Raw genomic sequence first — 17,587 nt, 5'->3', positions numbered from 1 at the left:
TTCCTCTCCTGCTGTATGGTGTTGTCTGTTCTGGACCATTACCTTTCTACACAAACTGAAGTTATCTAAAATATAACTTGATTCCCAATCAGTTAACCCCCACCAAAAAAATAAATAAATAAAAACTTAAGGTTTTGATTGGGATTGCATCAAATCTATAGATTAAGTTGGATAACCTGTTTGCTTTCTGTTGTTTTATTTTGTGTGTGTGTGTGTGTGCGTGCGCAAGTGAGCTAAAGATCAAACCCAGGGTGTTGCATCTGGCTAGGCAAGAACTCTACTACTTAGCTAAACTCGCATGCCTATGCATCAAGTTGGAAAAAACCAGTATCTTAACCATAGCAAGTATTTCTGTCATGGAATCTCTGTTAATTTAAATATATATATATACATATATATATATATATGTATATATATATATGTATTTATGTATGTATGTATCCATCCATCCATCCATCCATCCATTCACAGGGTCTTGTTACATAGCCCAGGCTGGCTTCAAACTCACAATCTTCCTGCCTCAGCCTTCCAAGTGCTGAGATCACAGGCACGAAGCACCACACTGGCCTGATACATCCTGTTTTCTTCATATAGAACTTGTACATATTTTCCTAGAGATATACATAAACACTTCTGGAGAGCGATGATAATATAAATGGTACTGTGTTTAAATTTCAAATTCCAATGATTCATTGCTAATATGAAAGTAAGCAATTTGCTTTTTGTATGTCCACCTTGTGTCCTACAACCTTGCTATGATGCATATTAGTTCCAGGAGGGGCTTTTCTGTTGATTCTTTGTGATCTCCATGCAACATTCCTGTCACCTGGAAACAAAGACAGCTTTCTCTCCTTTCTGAATCTTTGTACTTTTTCTCTCCCTTTCTAACAGCATTAGCCAGGACTTCAAATATGATGTGGAATAGGAGCGGTAACATCTTGCTGTGTTCCTAACCTTAGTGGAGAACCATCTGGTTTCTCACTATTAATTATGATGTTACCTATAGGATGTTCCTGAGATGCTCCTCAAACTGAGGGAATTCGCCTCTATTTCTAGTTCATGTGGAATTTTCATCATAGTTGTTAGACATTTTCAAATACTTTTTCTGCATCTATTGATATGACCATACGATTTTTCTTCTTTAGCCTGTTGATATGATAAAGTGATTTACAAATGTTAAAGCAGTCTTTCGTTTATGAAAGCCATCCCATTTCATCCTGTGTAAATCTTTTTATGCATTATAGCATGCAGCGTACTAATGTTCTGAGGACTTCTGCATTTAGTTCACGAGACATACTGGTCTGTAATTTTCTTTATTTTTGGCTGGTTTTGGTATTGGGGCTGGTCTTAGCAAGTATTTCTCCTTTTTTTAATCTTCTGAAAGACTGTAGAGAGTTGGTAAAATTTCTCAGACATTTGGTAGAACTCAGCAGTGAACTCATCTTTGCCCAGTGTGCTCAGTTTTAGAAGGTTATAAATTACTGATTCAGTTTTTTTTTTTTTAATAGATAGAAGCCTTTTCAGATAGCCTGGTTTTCCTTGAATGAGATTTAGCAAATTGAGTCTTTTAGAGAATTGGTCCATTTCATCTAGGTTATCAAATTTCTGAGAAGTTTTCCACTGTATTCCTCTATTATATTTTTAGGGTAAATGGGATCAGCAGTAATGTCCTATATTTAATAGATAGAATTAATAATTTGTGTATTCCCTATTTCTATCTTTGTTAACTAGAAGCTTGAAGTTTTATTAGTCTTTTGAAATAACCAACTTCTGGTTTCTTTGATTCTTTCTACAGAAGTCCTTTTTTAATTTCACTGATTTTGCTCTAATTTTTATCGTCTTTACTTCTGTTTACTTTAGGCTTACTTTATTCTTCCTACTTTTCTAAGAAAAAAGTTTAGACTATTGATTTTAGATCTTTCTTATTTTCCAAAATGCACATTCTGTGCTACACATTGAATACAAATGTGGTCATTTGTATTTTCATTTTCTTTTACTTCATATTTTTTTTCCATTTCTCTCAAGGCTTCTTTCATTATGTGGAAGTATGTTGCTAATCTAACTGTTTTGGAATTTTCCACCTATATTTCCTTTATTAATTTCTCATTTAATTCCTTATAGTTTCAGAGCATACTTTATTTCCTACTGTTTTCACGGTGGGCGTCTATGACCTAGAAACTGTTCTGTCTTACTGACTATTCTGTGTTATCTTGAGAAGAATGTCTACTCTGCTGTTGATGGATGAAGCACTCAATGCCAATTAAATCTGTTGACTGACAGTACTATGCATCCTTGCTGTTTTTCTGCTGCTATATCCGTCAACTACTCATACAAAAATGCTGAAATCTCCCACTTCAACATGCTTGCTTATTTTTCATTGCCATTTTATGGTTTCTTGCCTTACATATTTTGATGTTCTGTTGTAGGGTGCAAAACACTAAAGAGAGTTACATGTTTTTCTGTTTTTCCCCAAAACAAGGTCCAGTTGCATAGCTCAGGCTGGCCTCAAATTTGCTATGTAGTCCAGGTAATCTGAATGTATGATACTCTCTTGTTTCCTCAGTGCTGGGATTATAAATATGCAGCATCATGACTAGCAACTGTTACATTTTCTTGGAGAAATGATCATGGGTTAAATTTCTTCATCTCTGACAACATTCCTTGTTCTGAAGACTACATGTTACGATGATTAGTGTCACATGGTAACTTCCTACATTCTTTTATTTCAATCTAGCTATGACTGTATGTTAAAAGTAGATTTCTTATAGACAACATATAGTTGGTCTTGGAAAGCTCTTAATTGGTGTATTTAAATCACTGAGGATTAAAGGACTGATATTTGAGTTAGTACTTACACATTTGTTTCTGTTTATTTATTGCAATTGTATTTTGTTTCTTTTTTTGCTTTCCCAATGATTTCTAGTTTTAATTGAACATTTTATACAATCCTAATTTTACTCCTCGCTTACCATATCAATCACACTTAATTTTTAAAATAAATTTAGTGGTTGTCCTCAAGTTGGCAAAATATGTTTGTAGCTATTCTTAGCCAACTTTCAAATCACACAACACCACCTCCTGGGTGGTATATGTACCACATAACAGAGTTCCCAATCCCTCCTTCTATCCCTTATAACATTACTGTCATTCATTTCACTAATGTATAAGCTACAAGGATCTGATGTATTTTATTACTATAATTTTTATCAGTTAGGTCAAGAATAGGAAAAAGAAAACACTATTTTATCTCCATTGTTTCCTTTGCTAGCACTCTTCCTTTCTTTATGCAGATATGAGTTCATGTACACTCTTGTCTATTCCATTCTTCATTCTTGTTTCAGTGGGTTTTCGTTTGTTTGTTCTAGTGTTTTGCTTTTGTTCTAGTGTTGCCTTTTGATTCCTTCTTAGTCTTTCCATCTCTCTGCTTACATTATCCAATTTCAAGGCAGCAGTTGACTTTATGGTCTCACACCTTTGCTGGATCTATTAAGAGCTGCTAATTTTGTTGATTTAGCCTTGTTCTTGTAAGGACAAACATGATGACTTCTGCACTCCTTACATGCTGTACTGGAAACCAGGAGCCCATACACTCTTGATTTCATTTAATCATCTTCATTATTTTCTCATTTTGCCTTTGTGTGGAGTTAATTTTCTTTTCTAACGTCTTAAATTAAATCCTCACTTTTTTAGTTTCCAGGATCTCTTCTTACCTAATATATTTTATTAGACTATTAATCTCTTTCTCAGTACCATTCCTACTGCATCCTACAAATTTTGGTTCACCATTTTCTCACAACTGTAATACAACAGCCTCTTAACATTTCCCTGCTTTCAGCGAGTAACCCAACTTAATCCAAACAGTCTATCCTGTATATTTCTGCTACACTGACATTTCTAAAATTTCCTATCTTAAATGTATCAAGATTAACTTCGCTTTCTTTAGTGTTGGATCAACCAACTTTATGCTTAGTCTTTTAACCGCATCTTCAGCCTTCTTTCCCACAGGCCCACACTCATAGCCTCACAGCAGTACCCCTAGAACAGAACTTTCTGTTGGGATGGCAATGTTCAGACCTGTACTGCTCAATATGTTAGTCGCTCACCTTTAAATGTGGCTAGTGAAGCAGAAGAATAGAATTTTAACTTTAACCTTCACAAGTTTAAATTTAACAGGTTCCGTGTGGACACTGATTCTTATACTCGACAGTGCAGCTCTCCACAGACAGAGACCATCACTCTGTGTGATTACAAGTTGGGTATCCCTTATCTAAAATGACTGGCACAAGAAGTATTTCAGATTTTGAATTTTTTCAGACTTTGGAATGAGATATCTTGGAACTATAACTCAAGTATAAATAAGAAATTTATGTTTCATGTCCATTTTATAAACATAGCCTGAAAGTAATTTTAAACAAAGCACTTGTACTTTGACCTCAACCCATCACATGAAGTCAGGTGTTGGGATTTTCCACCTGTGACATCAAGTTGGTGCTCTGAACATTTCAGGTTTTGGAGCATTTTTGGATTAGGCTGCTCAATTCCTATCTTCTAACACACCACAAATCTCACTGGTGATGATTTACATTTTTTAAATACATATATCAACCTCAGGCATGCTGATTTTTTCAGCTTCTTCCACTTCTAATCTATGCTATGCAATGCTACTGAAGTAATCCTAAAATCTTTAAGTGGCACTCTATAATTGTCAGGATGAAGGCCATGGCCCCAAGAATGGTACACAGGATACTTTATGATCTGGCCTCTCCTGCGTAATTTCTTGTCCCTCCCTAAATGTAATACAATTCCTCAACTCCTTTCCTTCAAAAAATAGAAGCCAGGAAATATTTGAGGTGCCTGACACAGATGACTGAGCAAAATGAAGATCCTTTTCTTCATGGGCTTTACATTCTTATGGGAAATGATGATAAATAGGGAGATGGATGGATACAGGCAGATAGCAGGTGACGGATGATATAGGTAGAGAGATAAAAAGATGGATGATTAATAGATGAATAGATGATTGAAAGACAACTGGATATAAACAGATTTAACACTGGGTGGTGATAACTGCAATAAAGACAATGAAGCAGGACAGGGGCAGGGAGGGATGTGGAGGTGACGCAATATTTCATTAGTTTACCTGTGTGCTCAGAGAATGTCTCACCAAAAACAGTAACATTTGAGCACAGATCTGATGAAGGAAAGGACACAGCAATGTGTCTTGTAAGGGAAGAACATTTAGGGAGAGGGAACAGAGTGTTGAAGGCCACAGAGGAGAAGCACCTGTGTACCAGGAGTATCAAGAGGTCAATGTGGCATAGAGGAGGGAGCAGCAGGCAGAGCAATGCCAGAGGATGTCCACTTCAAGTCATTCTATGGGCTCTGCTTCCCAATCTGAGTGGTGTGGGAGCCACTGGACCCAATAAGGGAGATGAAGATAGCTCCTCAAGCCATTCCTGGGACTAGCAGGCTCCCTGGAAAGCGGGTGTAGAGATGAGACTTCAGGGGGTCTGAGCTCATCCCTGGGCATAGGCTTGAAGTCAAAGGAAGGGCAAAGACAGCATCCATAGGTGAAGATGAGCTGAAGACCAATAACTCAGCCCACAGCAGAAGACTGATCTCCATGCCTATCCAGAGAAGGCCACCAAGCAAGAGGAAATCAGGAAGAGAGAGAAGTGGTGGACAGAGAGTTTCGAAGAGTGGGTTAGAGGGTACATGGAGTGATGTCCAGCCCATGTGCAGCCTCATCCTGAAAGGCGGGAGAGTTCTAAGCTCCCATCTCTGAGTCTAGTTCTAATGGGAGAAGACTAACATGAATTACAGTATTTGTTCAAATCTGTTTCCCCACTTCACAATGAAGCTAATGAAAAGTTAACAGTGAGTCTATGGTAAGGCATGAGAGGGGCTGGAACCAGCTGGATGGCTTCCTTTCTTCAGGGCTGGGCCTGTGGTGTTGTTTGAGCTAATGGGAAGTCAGTGTCCTCAAGCTGCCCTCACTGTCCTTCTTAGCCACCACCCTCCATCATGTGTGACTTGAATGGAAAGCATACCTAGAGCCTGGAAATCACCATTTCCCACTAACTTAGCATCTTTCAGACTTTGAAAAGAAAACCCTAGCCTGTCACAAGAAACTACTCCTAGAATAACTATGAGGATTTAAAAGACAAAATATATCAAAGGGCCAGATAAACGTAAGTGTCTATCAATACCCACTCCTCTTCAGCATTGTGAAGGAAGATCCAAAATAAAGAAAATAGATATTTTCTTTGATGCAATGATCAAATTTCCAGAAATATTTCACCTAGAGAGTTAGAGGGTAGAAGCTAACACAAGATATAATTTTCTATATGATGAGAAGTCAGACTTACAAAGCCAGACCAAGCTAGATTTATAACCTATTTTGATGAGCTATTCACTGTATCATTATTAACAATCACATAATCACCATGAACTTTAATTTTCTTGTATAGAAAATAAAGATAGAATGCTTGGCTACTTCCTCGACATGTGTCCACACGCATGTCTGTGTGTAACCAGTGACAATATGAGCATAAAAACATGAAGACAAGGGAGTTAATAGAAGTTAATGGAAGCACATACATGCATAGCTCCACCCTATTTATTTGAATGGGGCCTCTGACACCTAAATGAGTAAGATGGGCTCCTGATATGTGCTGAGTGTTAAAACAGCTCTGAAATAACAGGTTGGATTTAGGAACAAAACCCTTCCTTCTTTTCATCCTCACACATTCTCCTAGGCATCAGAGCCCCAGATAAGTCAACAGGATTGCTGGTGAGGCAGGGATTGCCTGTTTTCCCAGGGTCTCAGGTCCATTCTTGTTTGCATGGGCAGGGCCCCTTGATGCCACAAAATCTGCTTTCCCCTCCCATCCCCTTCCAGAAGGGGGATCAGAGGTGGGAAGTCAGGCAGAGAGCTACAGAGGAAGATGTGGTGAATGGCTTGCTATGTGAGCCTCCTTTAACTCCATTCTGTAAGACTCCTAGAATGTATCCAGCCACTGGTACATACTTGGTGAATTGTTTAATTTTTTCTAGTTTCAATATCCACTTCTGCCACAGGAGGTGATAACTCTTTCACTTGATTATAAACCTAATGCCTGTGGAAAGTACTTTGAAAAATATAAAGCCATGTACAAATGCCTTAATGTCACTATCATCAGTGATTCACATGTACCTTAACCACTTGTTCCAGTAACAATAACAACAAAACTTACACTTAATTTCCTTTAGATTGGAGGTTTGACATAGGGTCTCACTCATTATGCACCCAGGCTGGTCTCAAACTCATATCCTCCTGCCTCAAACTCCCTCATGCTGGGATTACATGGGTCTTGTAATTTCCTTTTAAAAATTATAGTTAGGAAAGCAGGAAAAAAATGCAGCCTTAACTTAAAATGTTGGGGAAAAAAATCTCTCATAAGGCAATAAAAAAAGATGTTAAAAGTAAGTCACAGAGCTTTTGCCTAGCTGTGGAAGGTCTTGTGTTCCATCCTCAGCACCAGAGAGAGTAGAGTGAGGGGAGAGCAAGGGACCAAGAGAGAGGGAGAGAGGAGCGAGAGAGAGAACCCCTGCTATTTACTGAGTGGGGTCTCCTGCTCCCACACACTGCCTTACCTGACCGGTAACGCTCATCTCGAGACCCTGAGGACCGTCGGCGGTGGTAACGAGAGGCGGAGGAAGGAGTGACAGGCACCCGGCGTTCTTGAGGCAATGCTTGATCCACCCCTGGATTTAAGGGAAAACAAGAGAGTGAGTATGAGGCTGTACTCAGGAGCTAGAGTTGGTAGGTTTTGTGGGGCAAATCTGACTCTTTTCATCCCTTTAGCAAAGCTGGAGCTGCCAGTGGGACCAGCCTAGGGTTGTCACAGTTCATGAAGAGGAGGGTGGAAATAACCTCGCCTGGAGCAGAAAAGAAGGTCGCCTGGATGTCAGAAGGCTACTTCTGCCTGGAAACTGGCACTACATTATGGGAAGAAGGATGAGGCCCAAGATACAGAATCAAGGTGTGACCCTTTTATATAGTGAGAGTATATGGGTCATAAATTCCTAAGCAAAATTTAAATTACATTTATTGTTAAAGTTAGCTTTAAAATAAATCTTGTAGGCTATTTTAACATAACTTAGGTAACCAGTCAGTTACCTGTATGCAAAATAAATTTCAGATTTGTTCACTCCAAATTACTCCATTGGACACTGACTATTGTAGCAAGGTATATTTGAATGTAGTTTGGATGAACTACATTCAAATATAAAAATGTTATCTTGTTCAGATAAAAGCGATTCAAAGATACTGGTCAAAAGGCTGACCTACATCTGTAAATCACAGCATTTACTTTGCTGATATAACAGAAGATGAGGAACACAATCCAGAGAAAGTGAAGTGCTACAGGGAAGAGTTCACCATTATGGTTCAGAAATAAGAAATTACTTCCATTAAGCACTAATGACTATGTGCTGTTTTTTCAGCAAAGAACCAGTGAAAAGAAAACAGACCCAAAAAACAGAAACAAATGTTAATCCCTGGTTTTCCATGATGGGTTCCCATGAGAGTTCATTGTCTTTTCTTCTGGTGACTTCTGCACAACTTTTGGCAGCATGCTTGTGGTTTCCCATGGTAGGTTTACGTACATCACAGCTGTAAGAACTACAAATCCTGGGCTGTTCCTCTTCATTAGCTCTCGTTTAGCTAGCATATGAAAATTATTAACAGCATACAGTGACCAAACCTCTTCCAGTTATTCTCTACAAATGATCTTCTGGAAATTTACCTTTTGTTCTTATCAAACAGATGCCATGTTTATGAAATCAAAGCATCCTGCATAAAAACAGACACCTGTTCTTTACATTCATGTTCATAAACATGGAAATCTAACCCTACCTCTAGAACTGTCCACATCAGACAACACATGACTTCTCCTTCACGCCACAGTATCCTCCAACTGTCACTGTGTGGATTATGTGAAGATGGTGAAAGCCACAGGGCCAGTGGTAGGTGACAAATGCTTCCTATCTTACATTTTTTGATGACTCTAGAGTTAACATGTGCATCTTTCTTTTCATTATTATGGCTTTCAATGTATCTATTGCTGGTCCCTTCAAAATATTCCAGCAGAACTAAAAATTCCTTTCTCGTATTTTTCTTCTCCTGTCAAACACTGACAACCTGGTAATAAATTTTTGGTTCAATTCTTGTTTCATTAATGTTCTCTTGGAATCCCACCCTCCTGCTCTAACTTCCATCCTTATACCTGATGTGCTACATAGGAGTCCCTCTGCCCTAGATTTGCTTTTGCTCTGTATCGTGTTGGGTCATTTATTCCTTACATCTCAAAATGTCTTTTTCTTACCTTCCCCTCATATTTGAAAGGTGCATCTTTAGTAGTTTCTTCAGAAAGCATGAAAGAGAAGTAATATATGGCGTCTCTGCATGCACCAAACCGTGTCTTGTACCTTCATGAGACTAGGTCGTTTGCTGAGACACGGAATTCTAGATGACAATTGCCTTCATTCACTGCCTTCTGCTTCATTATTGTTGAAAAGTCAAATGTCACAAAAATGCAATAACCTTTACATAATCTCTCTTTTCTCCCATGTCAACTTTTACCACCTCCTGTTTATTCCCACGGAAGGAGATAAAAATCAGCGTTTTCACTCATGACAGGCACCAACAGAGCTCATTCCAGTAGGTCTTTTATTTGGGCTGCTTGTTTTTTTCTTGGCTGTGACTTCACACAGGCAAGCACACACACACTGATTTAGTGCCTCTGTGTTTAGTACTGCCTGCCTCTCTCCAAACCTGGAGAGACGCTGAGAACAAACATGTAGGAGGCCTAGGCAGAGGTGGCCACTGTTTCCTGTTGGCCATTGTTTCTTTTTTCAGCTCTGTGCCAGGTGGTGCCTGTGATTTCCAACAGTAGCTTCATCTTTTTGGCTTTCTCCACTTTGCTAATAACTGCCCTACTTTATGTTCCACACATACTTGCAGTGGTTGTTCCCATTCTCTTGTTCTGTGGGCTTAGACGTTACACACAGACATCTTGGTGCAGTTTGAGAAGAAGCAAAGATAGATACATACTTTCAAGATCTAAGTTCACCAGTGGCCTGATTTCGTTTGTAAATATGTAGCCTTCAACCTCAGTGCTGTTACTACTCTTCTTACCTCTAGAACATGCAGATATGCATCCTGGAGTTACTTTCACTTTTCCCCTCTTGGAAGCTACAATATATAGAGTTGTAGGCTGTTATTTGGCTTTTCACAGGCTTATGTGGCTATTCTCAGAAAGCTAATTTTGCATATAAACATTAGGAATATTTTCTCTCATAGGTTGAAATGCAGTTTACAACACAAGTTTTAAAAAAGAAAGAAATAAAAGAAACTAGACAAAACAGCTTCAACAGGTTGCCAGCAATGGGACATTTTTTTAAAGTAGAATATTAATGTGCCTATGTCATTCACTAATTTCTATCTGACCTCACTGCAAATGAGATTTGAGGTGGCTTAAAGGAATGCTCTAACAGGAAAAGATCACCATTTGGGTAGCCAGCTCTTCATTAGAATTCAAACTATTTTCATAGGAAGACCAAGGTCACTGGGAGGTCGCCCTCCTTGTTCATCCTAAGGGAACTGATCAAACTCTGCTGCTAGAGAGATGCCTCCTGGACAACACAGATATGAAATATTGGCAAAATACATAATCATAGTTTGATGTTCACCACTGTGGAGGGCTCACACTCAAATAGCTTATTGTGGGGACCAGGACTAAAAACCTGTTCTCAGGAAATCCACAGCAAGACCAGAGCATGGTCAAGATTAGGAGGCTGATGAGGTCACAGGAAAGAAAGGCATCCCAAAGAAGACAGGACAGCTATCCCCCAACACAAGGCAGAGAGGAGAATCAATACTTCTGCTTAAGCAAAAACATAACAAAGGTCAAGACCAAATCCCTTCCGCCACAAATATTTAGTAGACATTGACATGTTAGCATGTGCTTAAGCACAAAATTAGCTCCAGATCCCAAAACACAACGAACCAAAACAGCACCACAGAGAAATCCTGTGCTCTGGAGTCACAGGCCCTGGGATCTGTTTTGCCTCCAGTTGCTATCTGCAACCAATGGCAAGTCCCTTGCCCTTTCCAAGGCTTAGTTTTGCATCTTTAGGCAGAAATGATAATCACAGGTAACACTGTTGAGTACTGCCTTAGTGCTTTCTTAATTCATTTGGCTTCCTGACTAACCACCATGAGATCGGTGATGCTGGCTCTGCCTGTTTATTGATGTAGGCATGCACACACGGAAATAGGGTTTGAACTCAGGCAGTCTGTGCCCCTGTGTCACATCTGAACATTCTTTTTACTTCTAGTTTCCTTTTTATTTGTGACAGGGGTCCTTCCTGAGTTCTCCCATATACCTGTCCTCTGAGCACCATGCATTCCTGATGCCTCACTGCCCTGCTCTCCCGAGGGGAAGCCCTTTAACTAAGTCCAGTTCAGCATTGTCCTCCTGGGGCCTATAACAGCCGCATATGAATGCTCACAACATAACTTGCTAAGTGAATAAAATCTAGCTCCTACCTTGAAGCCATGTGGCAGCATTTTTGTGATCATTTTACAAAAGTCTGTGTTTACTCAACAGCAGTCTTCTAAGATAATATGCAAACTGCTCCAATTTCAGGAACCAAACTTGGAGCCAATAAAGCTGATGGGATCATCTAACACAAAGATAGGTTTAATTAGGTCTTTACTACAGAGACAGACAATTTAAGAGCCAGGCAAAGCTCCCCACAAGACCAGCACAGCTCCTGCCCACAGTTGGACTCCACAAATATTTCCAAAACAATGAGTAATTTTCCAGGGCTCCTATCAGGGCTGGGCCATCTCAATTTAAATAATAACAATGCCAGTGAGATTTCTGATTTCCCCCAGAATTGGACCTACAGACAAAAGTCCAAACCAGAGACAGAAGATCAAGGTACACCAGAGAAAACAGGACAGAGAAGGTACACAGGAAGAGGTGAAATTCCATCACTCATGTACTCTACAGAGCCCACAGCCCTGGAACTTCCAAGCTTCTGCATGTAGCCTTCAAAAGATCTACAGTCTGAAAGAGCTAAATCACCTATGACTTTTGTCTTTCCTCACTCAGCAATTCATCCTAAGGTTTAACAATGTGATATGGCCTAGAGCTCATCCTGCTTGGGCTCCTGGCTCAAGTTCATATGCTATTTGATTCCAATACCTCTAAGTCCCCAGGACTGCTCTCCCTAAACAGCCCAATCTAAGCAGGCCTCTGGAGATTTCATTTCTCTTTTACCCTGCTGACCACAGAAGAAAGCTCCCAACTCCTCCATCTGTTCAGAACCTCAGCTTACCTTCCAAGACAAATAGAAACTCACTAGCCCCAAGCGTTTGCCCTGCCCCACCAATACTCTCAGTTCTTCAAATGTTCATCTACCTACCAAATGTGAAAAATCTGTTTAAGACCAAAGGGAAAGAAACCAGAGAAGGTACTGTTAGAACTTCATCAATTTCTTCCACCACATAATTAAGAAAGGATTCCCCAAAGAAAATTCCTAATGAACTTCTGACTCCTAAACAACCCGTCAATTTCAGATTAGTAAATAAGTGCAGTAGAGTATTTCATTCATACTATGGAAAAAACAGCCCTCACGTTAACTCAAGAATAAGGCACCCATGGGCCAACCATTCATCTCTCTAACATTCTGCCTGACAGATCAGAAGACAACTCAGCAGTAGAGATGCATTTGGTTATTTAGGATATTAAACGTGCTAAGAAACATCAGGATTTCTAAATTCAGACTACAAGAGAAATACATTGAAAATCTTGGCTTTCAATAAATTTCAAAAAGAAATCAAGAGGAATATGTGGAGGGAAACTTAACATATAGGATTTAAGGTGAACAGATGTAAACTCTGGTCTTATTCTCAATCACTGTGTCCCTTGGGTGAGTCACCCAGCCTCTAAACCTCGGATTCCATGTGTATGAGGAAGGATGTAGTTGTGGATGTCTGTTCTGTGAGTGACAGCCACCTCCCAGGGTGCCCACTGGAGCTCATCTCTCCCAGCCCCTTCCCTGGCACTGACAACAGGCCTATGTGCCAATGGGCCATCCTGAGAGTTCTGTGGAAGCTACCAGAGGCTGCCATGCAGCCTAAGAGTCCTTGTGAAATTTATGGGGAATTTTCCATATTTCAAGTCTGTCCAAAACCATTTCTGAATTGAGTCCCATTCTCTTCCAGCACCTAATTATACCCTCCAGTTAACACGGCAGCACTAATTGTTGCAATAAGTACAATCAAGGACTTTGCCAGAAAGTAAACAGTGCTTGTTGCATGTACAAATAAGAAACTTACTACACTTGCTTTGCTTTGACACGGATGAGAACATTATAAACAGAAGAGTGAAATTTCATCCTAGGCACTTTAATATCTACCCAACCATACAAACCTCATTCTTACATTACTGTCAATTGTTATTTCTCTCTCTTCTTTTACAAACATAGATCTCTGCCATAAATCCATTTAATAATCATTTATTATAATATTAAAATTTGATTAAGAACTCACAAGTTGTGAAAATGTAAAAGGTCTGGATTGGCACTTTCAAGAGTTTGACATTTGCATCTGATTTCACCAGCTCAACCTTTGGCTTGTGTTTGGGTAAGATGACAAGTTTCAGCTAGCTATTGTGGTGCACTTCTGTAATCTCAGCACTCAGGAGGCTGAGGCAGAAGGATTGCCATCCTATTCGGTGGACATACCCAGCTCATCTTCAACCCCAAAAATAAAGCGTGACAGCATGCTTAGCTGTGTTCCCTTTTAACTACTAATATCTTTGACCAGGAACCTGATTTGTTAAATGCCACAAAAACCAAAAGGAAGTTCATCTGATCAAATCAACACTGTATGAAAGAGTATGTCTTAGATAACTGAAAACAGCACACTCTGCATGACTGACTAAGAACAAGACTTACCTACAACAAAGGCACTCAAGCTGGAAAGAGATGATGTTGAGTCACAGACACTTAACACCACATTAACACCCACTTCTCCTCTCCTGGGATTTAACCTTGCATCTTAGCCTGGAACTCTCCAGGCGACAGGCTTGTTTGTCTCTCAGCCTAGGCTAGGAAGAAGTCACATGTGCTAGCAAATGTGGCCTCTATGTCCAGGATAGAAATGCACCTCAGTCACAAGATGGAATTTTTGGGCAGAATGAAAGTGGCACCTGCCACTGAAGAAGCACAGAGGTTAATGTGAAGAATCAGAACAGACACACAACAGACCCCAGCTAACCACTTCTCTGAATGTTCTCTTGCCATCTCAGGGCAAGGAAACACTAACTGCCCTTGTTGCCATACCCCACATGACATGATGCAGCAAGCACAGGGGTAGGAGAGGAATTTGGGGGTCAGAGGAGCCAGCCACTGTCCCATTTTGCCTCCTCTGACCACACGAAGATTATGAAACAGCCTGCACTCACCTATGGACAGGCAGTGTTTACTGTGTGCAGAGGATGAGGGATTGATTCTTAGGCAGTTTACATCCTGCCCCCAGCACTTGGGTAGAACATCAAATCACAACTATGGGAAGTGCTTCAGAAGCAGGATTCCATAAGGACCTGGACCTAAGGCTGTCCTAAGTGGAGGGACCAAGGGAGAAATACTTGAGGAAGTGATTTTGAGCTGAGCATTAAACAAAACTCAGTGTGGGTCAAGGGCACAGCATGCACAGAATCCCTAATGTGGGAAAGAAACAGCATGGACGTCTGGGGAAGCTGGAAAAGCACTGCAGGGAGAGGAGGTGGAGCCAAAGACAGCCAGGGTGCAGAGGGGCAACAGCTGGCCTGGGCCGCATGACCCACACACCACGTGGGGCTGTCTGTGGTCTCCAGTGGAAGCAGTCAGGGACTTATACATTCTCATTAACCTCAGAGGCTATGCAGGTGGATCCTACTGGCCAGTAGAGAAAGAAGACAGACTTGCCAACTGGCTCATACTAGCTAAATTCACCAAAACCTCTTACTTAGGTACACAATCCTCAGACCTTATATCTAAGCATAAAGCTGTCTGGCTGAATTAAAAGCAGGCTGAGCTTGGAGTCAGCATCTACATAAATGGCTCCATGCTGAGAAACACTTCATGGACAGCCATGTAACAAGTGATGCCTAGCCAATGCACATAAGAGAAAGGGACTATATTTGGGCAAGGAAAGTTTTACTATTTATAGTAACACTGAGATTCTGCTACTTTCCACTGTCCTGCCAAGTGCTCTGAAAGCAGTAAGGACTCATTATACAAGCCGACACTCTTACCTGAAGGCAGTGCTAGAAAGTGGGTTCTACTTTCTATTTTTATAAGTTTAATCAGGTTTAGAGATTAATGAGAAATGATTTTGAAAGAGACACTATGTTGCCAGAAAACTACAAGAGGGAGAGGGCCAAATGTGTAAGTTCCCCTAAGCACTACTTTCTTTGGAAAATGATTTTCAACCTGCCCCTTCTGATGCCCTTCCTTCATTAACTTTCATGTTACTTTAGAGCACACCATTCTGATTCTGGATTTAGGTGGGCATTCAGCATTGTGCTCAGCAGACAGCTCACCTTCCAGCATATGTGTCACCACTAGATCTCCACAGCCTTACTTCCTGAGTAACAATGAAAAGCCAGCAGACGACACTTTCCTCTGGGAAGGAATCACGACTTGGCAGCTCTGGCTTGAGCCCTGCTAATTTCACCTTAGTATCATTTGAATTCATAATCATGTATACCAAGCAACATTTTACAAATATTTCTGGAATGCTCTCTGGAGAAATCTTAATATTTTCTTTGGTAAATAAAAATAGTATAAAAGAACAAGTCCATCTAATCACAAACCCCTTATAGCAAAGGGTAGTGTAGTATAAGGATGAATGGAAATAAAAAAAAGGATGTTTTTCACACAGATCTCAGTCAGAGAGAACTATTCCCCAAACGGGACCAGCCAAGAAAGAATTCTCTGCTTTAGGGAACACTGGTTGTATTTACTGCTCCCAGAGAACATGTCCTGAAGGATGAGTGATTGATCACACAGCAGCAACACCTCAGGAAGAGATCTGTGGTAAAAACCGAAGAAGTAGCTGAGAACTAAGCCCTTATTCTAAAATATGATGCCATGATCTAAAGTCTTAGCAGGGTCAGATCGTGAGTTCCTCTTTATGGAGGGGGGCAGCACTTTGAGTAAGTTCTCTTTTCTTCACATTTTTATCAGAAACTCTGAAATGGTCTTCACTACTAACACCAAACTCTGTCACATAGTCTTTAATCCTTCATCCTTTCCCCACAAGGTCATAATAACTGTTAGCAAGGTCACTAGGAAGGCAAACTGGCAAGCCAAAGCTGAGACACAACTGGGAGGTCCACTTTTGAGATTCTAGAGACCACTTGTAATCATCTCAACATTTATATGTGATTTCTTTATTTTTTTTGTGGTGCTAGGGATCAAACCCAGGGCCTCCTACATGCAAGGCAAGTGCTCTACCACTAAGCCACTCTTTCAGCTTTATTATTTATACATGATTTTAAAACGAAGCATTTTATTTGAGACATAACCTTGAACATGAACCCAAAGACCCAATCTATAAATGTTTATTTCCTTGTTCTTTTAAAGGGTGTTTTGAAGTCACCTTTTGCTGTTTGAGCTGCTTCTATGAAAAACACCATCCAAAGTAATTGTGACCTTTCCTTAGATTCTTACATGTAAGAACAGTTGGTTTAATTTTTCTGTTTCAAAATGTGTACTTTTGCTCTGTGGTGTTAGGAATAACACAAAGCTCTAGACCTCCACTTCACTCCTTTTAGCACAGCTCAGAGGCTAATACTTAATCACTCATTCTCTGCCCAGTTTCTGGCTTTAACAGAAAGATTAGAAGATCGACAATTTTAAGAAGAATGCCATGATTTGTCACACATACTTCTTTCTCAACTGCTTCCAACAGGTCCTCCAACTGAGAATAGGGTTGAAGACAAAGACCATTCTATTTTAACCGGGACAATCCTATTCAGGCAAGCTCTGTGATTAAAGAACATGGCAGGAGCTCCCTGGGGACAGTCCCCTGGCTCCTCCTGTCCACTCCCTACCCTGTGCATGGACTTCCACACTGTCCCCTGCCCTGGGTCTCTGTCTGGGCCACGCAGCGCTCACCGAAGCGAAAGTAAAACAGAGGCCGGTTCCCTGTGGCGCTGGCCACCCGCTCCCGGGCTGCTGCTTCTCGGACGTCACACACCCCGATGTGGGCAGAGCGGAATGGTCTCCTCGTCGACACGTCACTGTGCTGCAGTCTACACCGAACCACGGCAGCTCCATTCGCTGCTGTAACAAGTTGAAAAAAAACTAATTAATTCAGACTTTAGTTTTTTTTAAATTTGTTACAGCGCTGAGCAGAGCTGCCGACCCCATGCAGAACAGCACACAGACCAAAGGGACCTCCAGAGACCGAGGCCCTTTGTCACCAGATAGCAGCCCTCAGTTCTGACCCAGCAGCAGCTCCAGAACGGGCCTCCAGCAAAGT

At 40.6% G+C, this 17,587-nt stretch overlaps 1 protein-coding gene across 8 annotated transcripts in view; it reads right to left on the bottom strand.

Moving 5' to 3' along the window:
* The window catches only part of Dip2c (disco interacting protein 2 homolog C), a 386,747-nt gene that overhangs the window by 146,336 nt on the left and 222,824 nt on the right, over positions 1–17,587 (bottom strand). For 4 of the 8 annotated variants that reach the window (XM_020160915.2, XM_020160916.2, XM_074056764.1 and 1 more), the window contains exons 3-4: positions 17,221–17,388; positions 7,636–7,746 (exon numbers count right to left, since the gene is read on the bottom strand). In XM_020160915.2, coding sequence (XP_020016504.1) covers positions 7,636–7,746; positions 17,221–17,388 — 279 coding nt within the window. The remainder of the gene's footprint in view (positions 1–7,635; positions 7,747–17,220; positions 17,389–17,587) is intronic. The other 4 variants (XM_020160917.2, XM_020160919.2, XM_074056766.1 and 1 more) reach the window with 1 other exon arrangement.

This window comes from Castor canadensis, chromosome 15 (assembly GCF_047511655.1).
Source record: "Castor canadensis chromosome 15, mCasCan1.hap1v2, whole genome shotgun sequence".
NCBI lineage: Eukaryota > Metazoa > Chordata > Mammalia > Rodentia > Castoridae > Castor > Castor canadensis.
The sequence above is the reverse complement of the archived record's forward strand: the minus strand, read 5'-3'. Positions and strand labels throughout refer to the sequence as shown.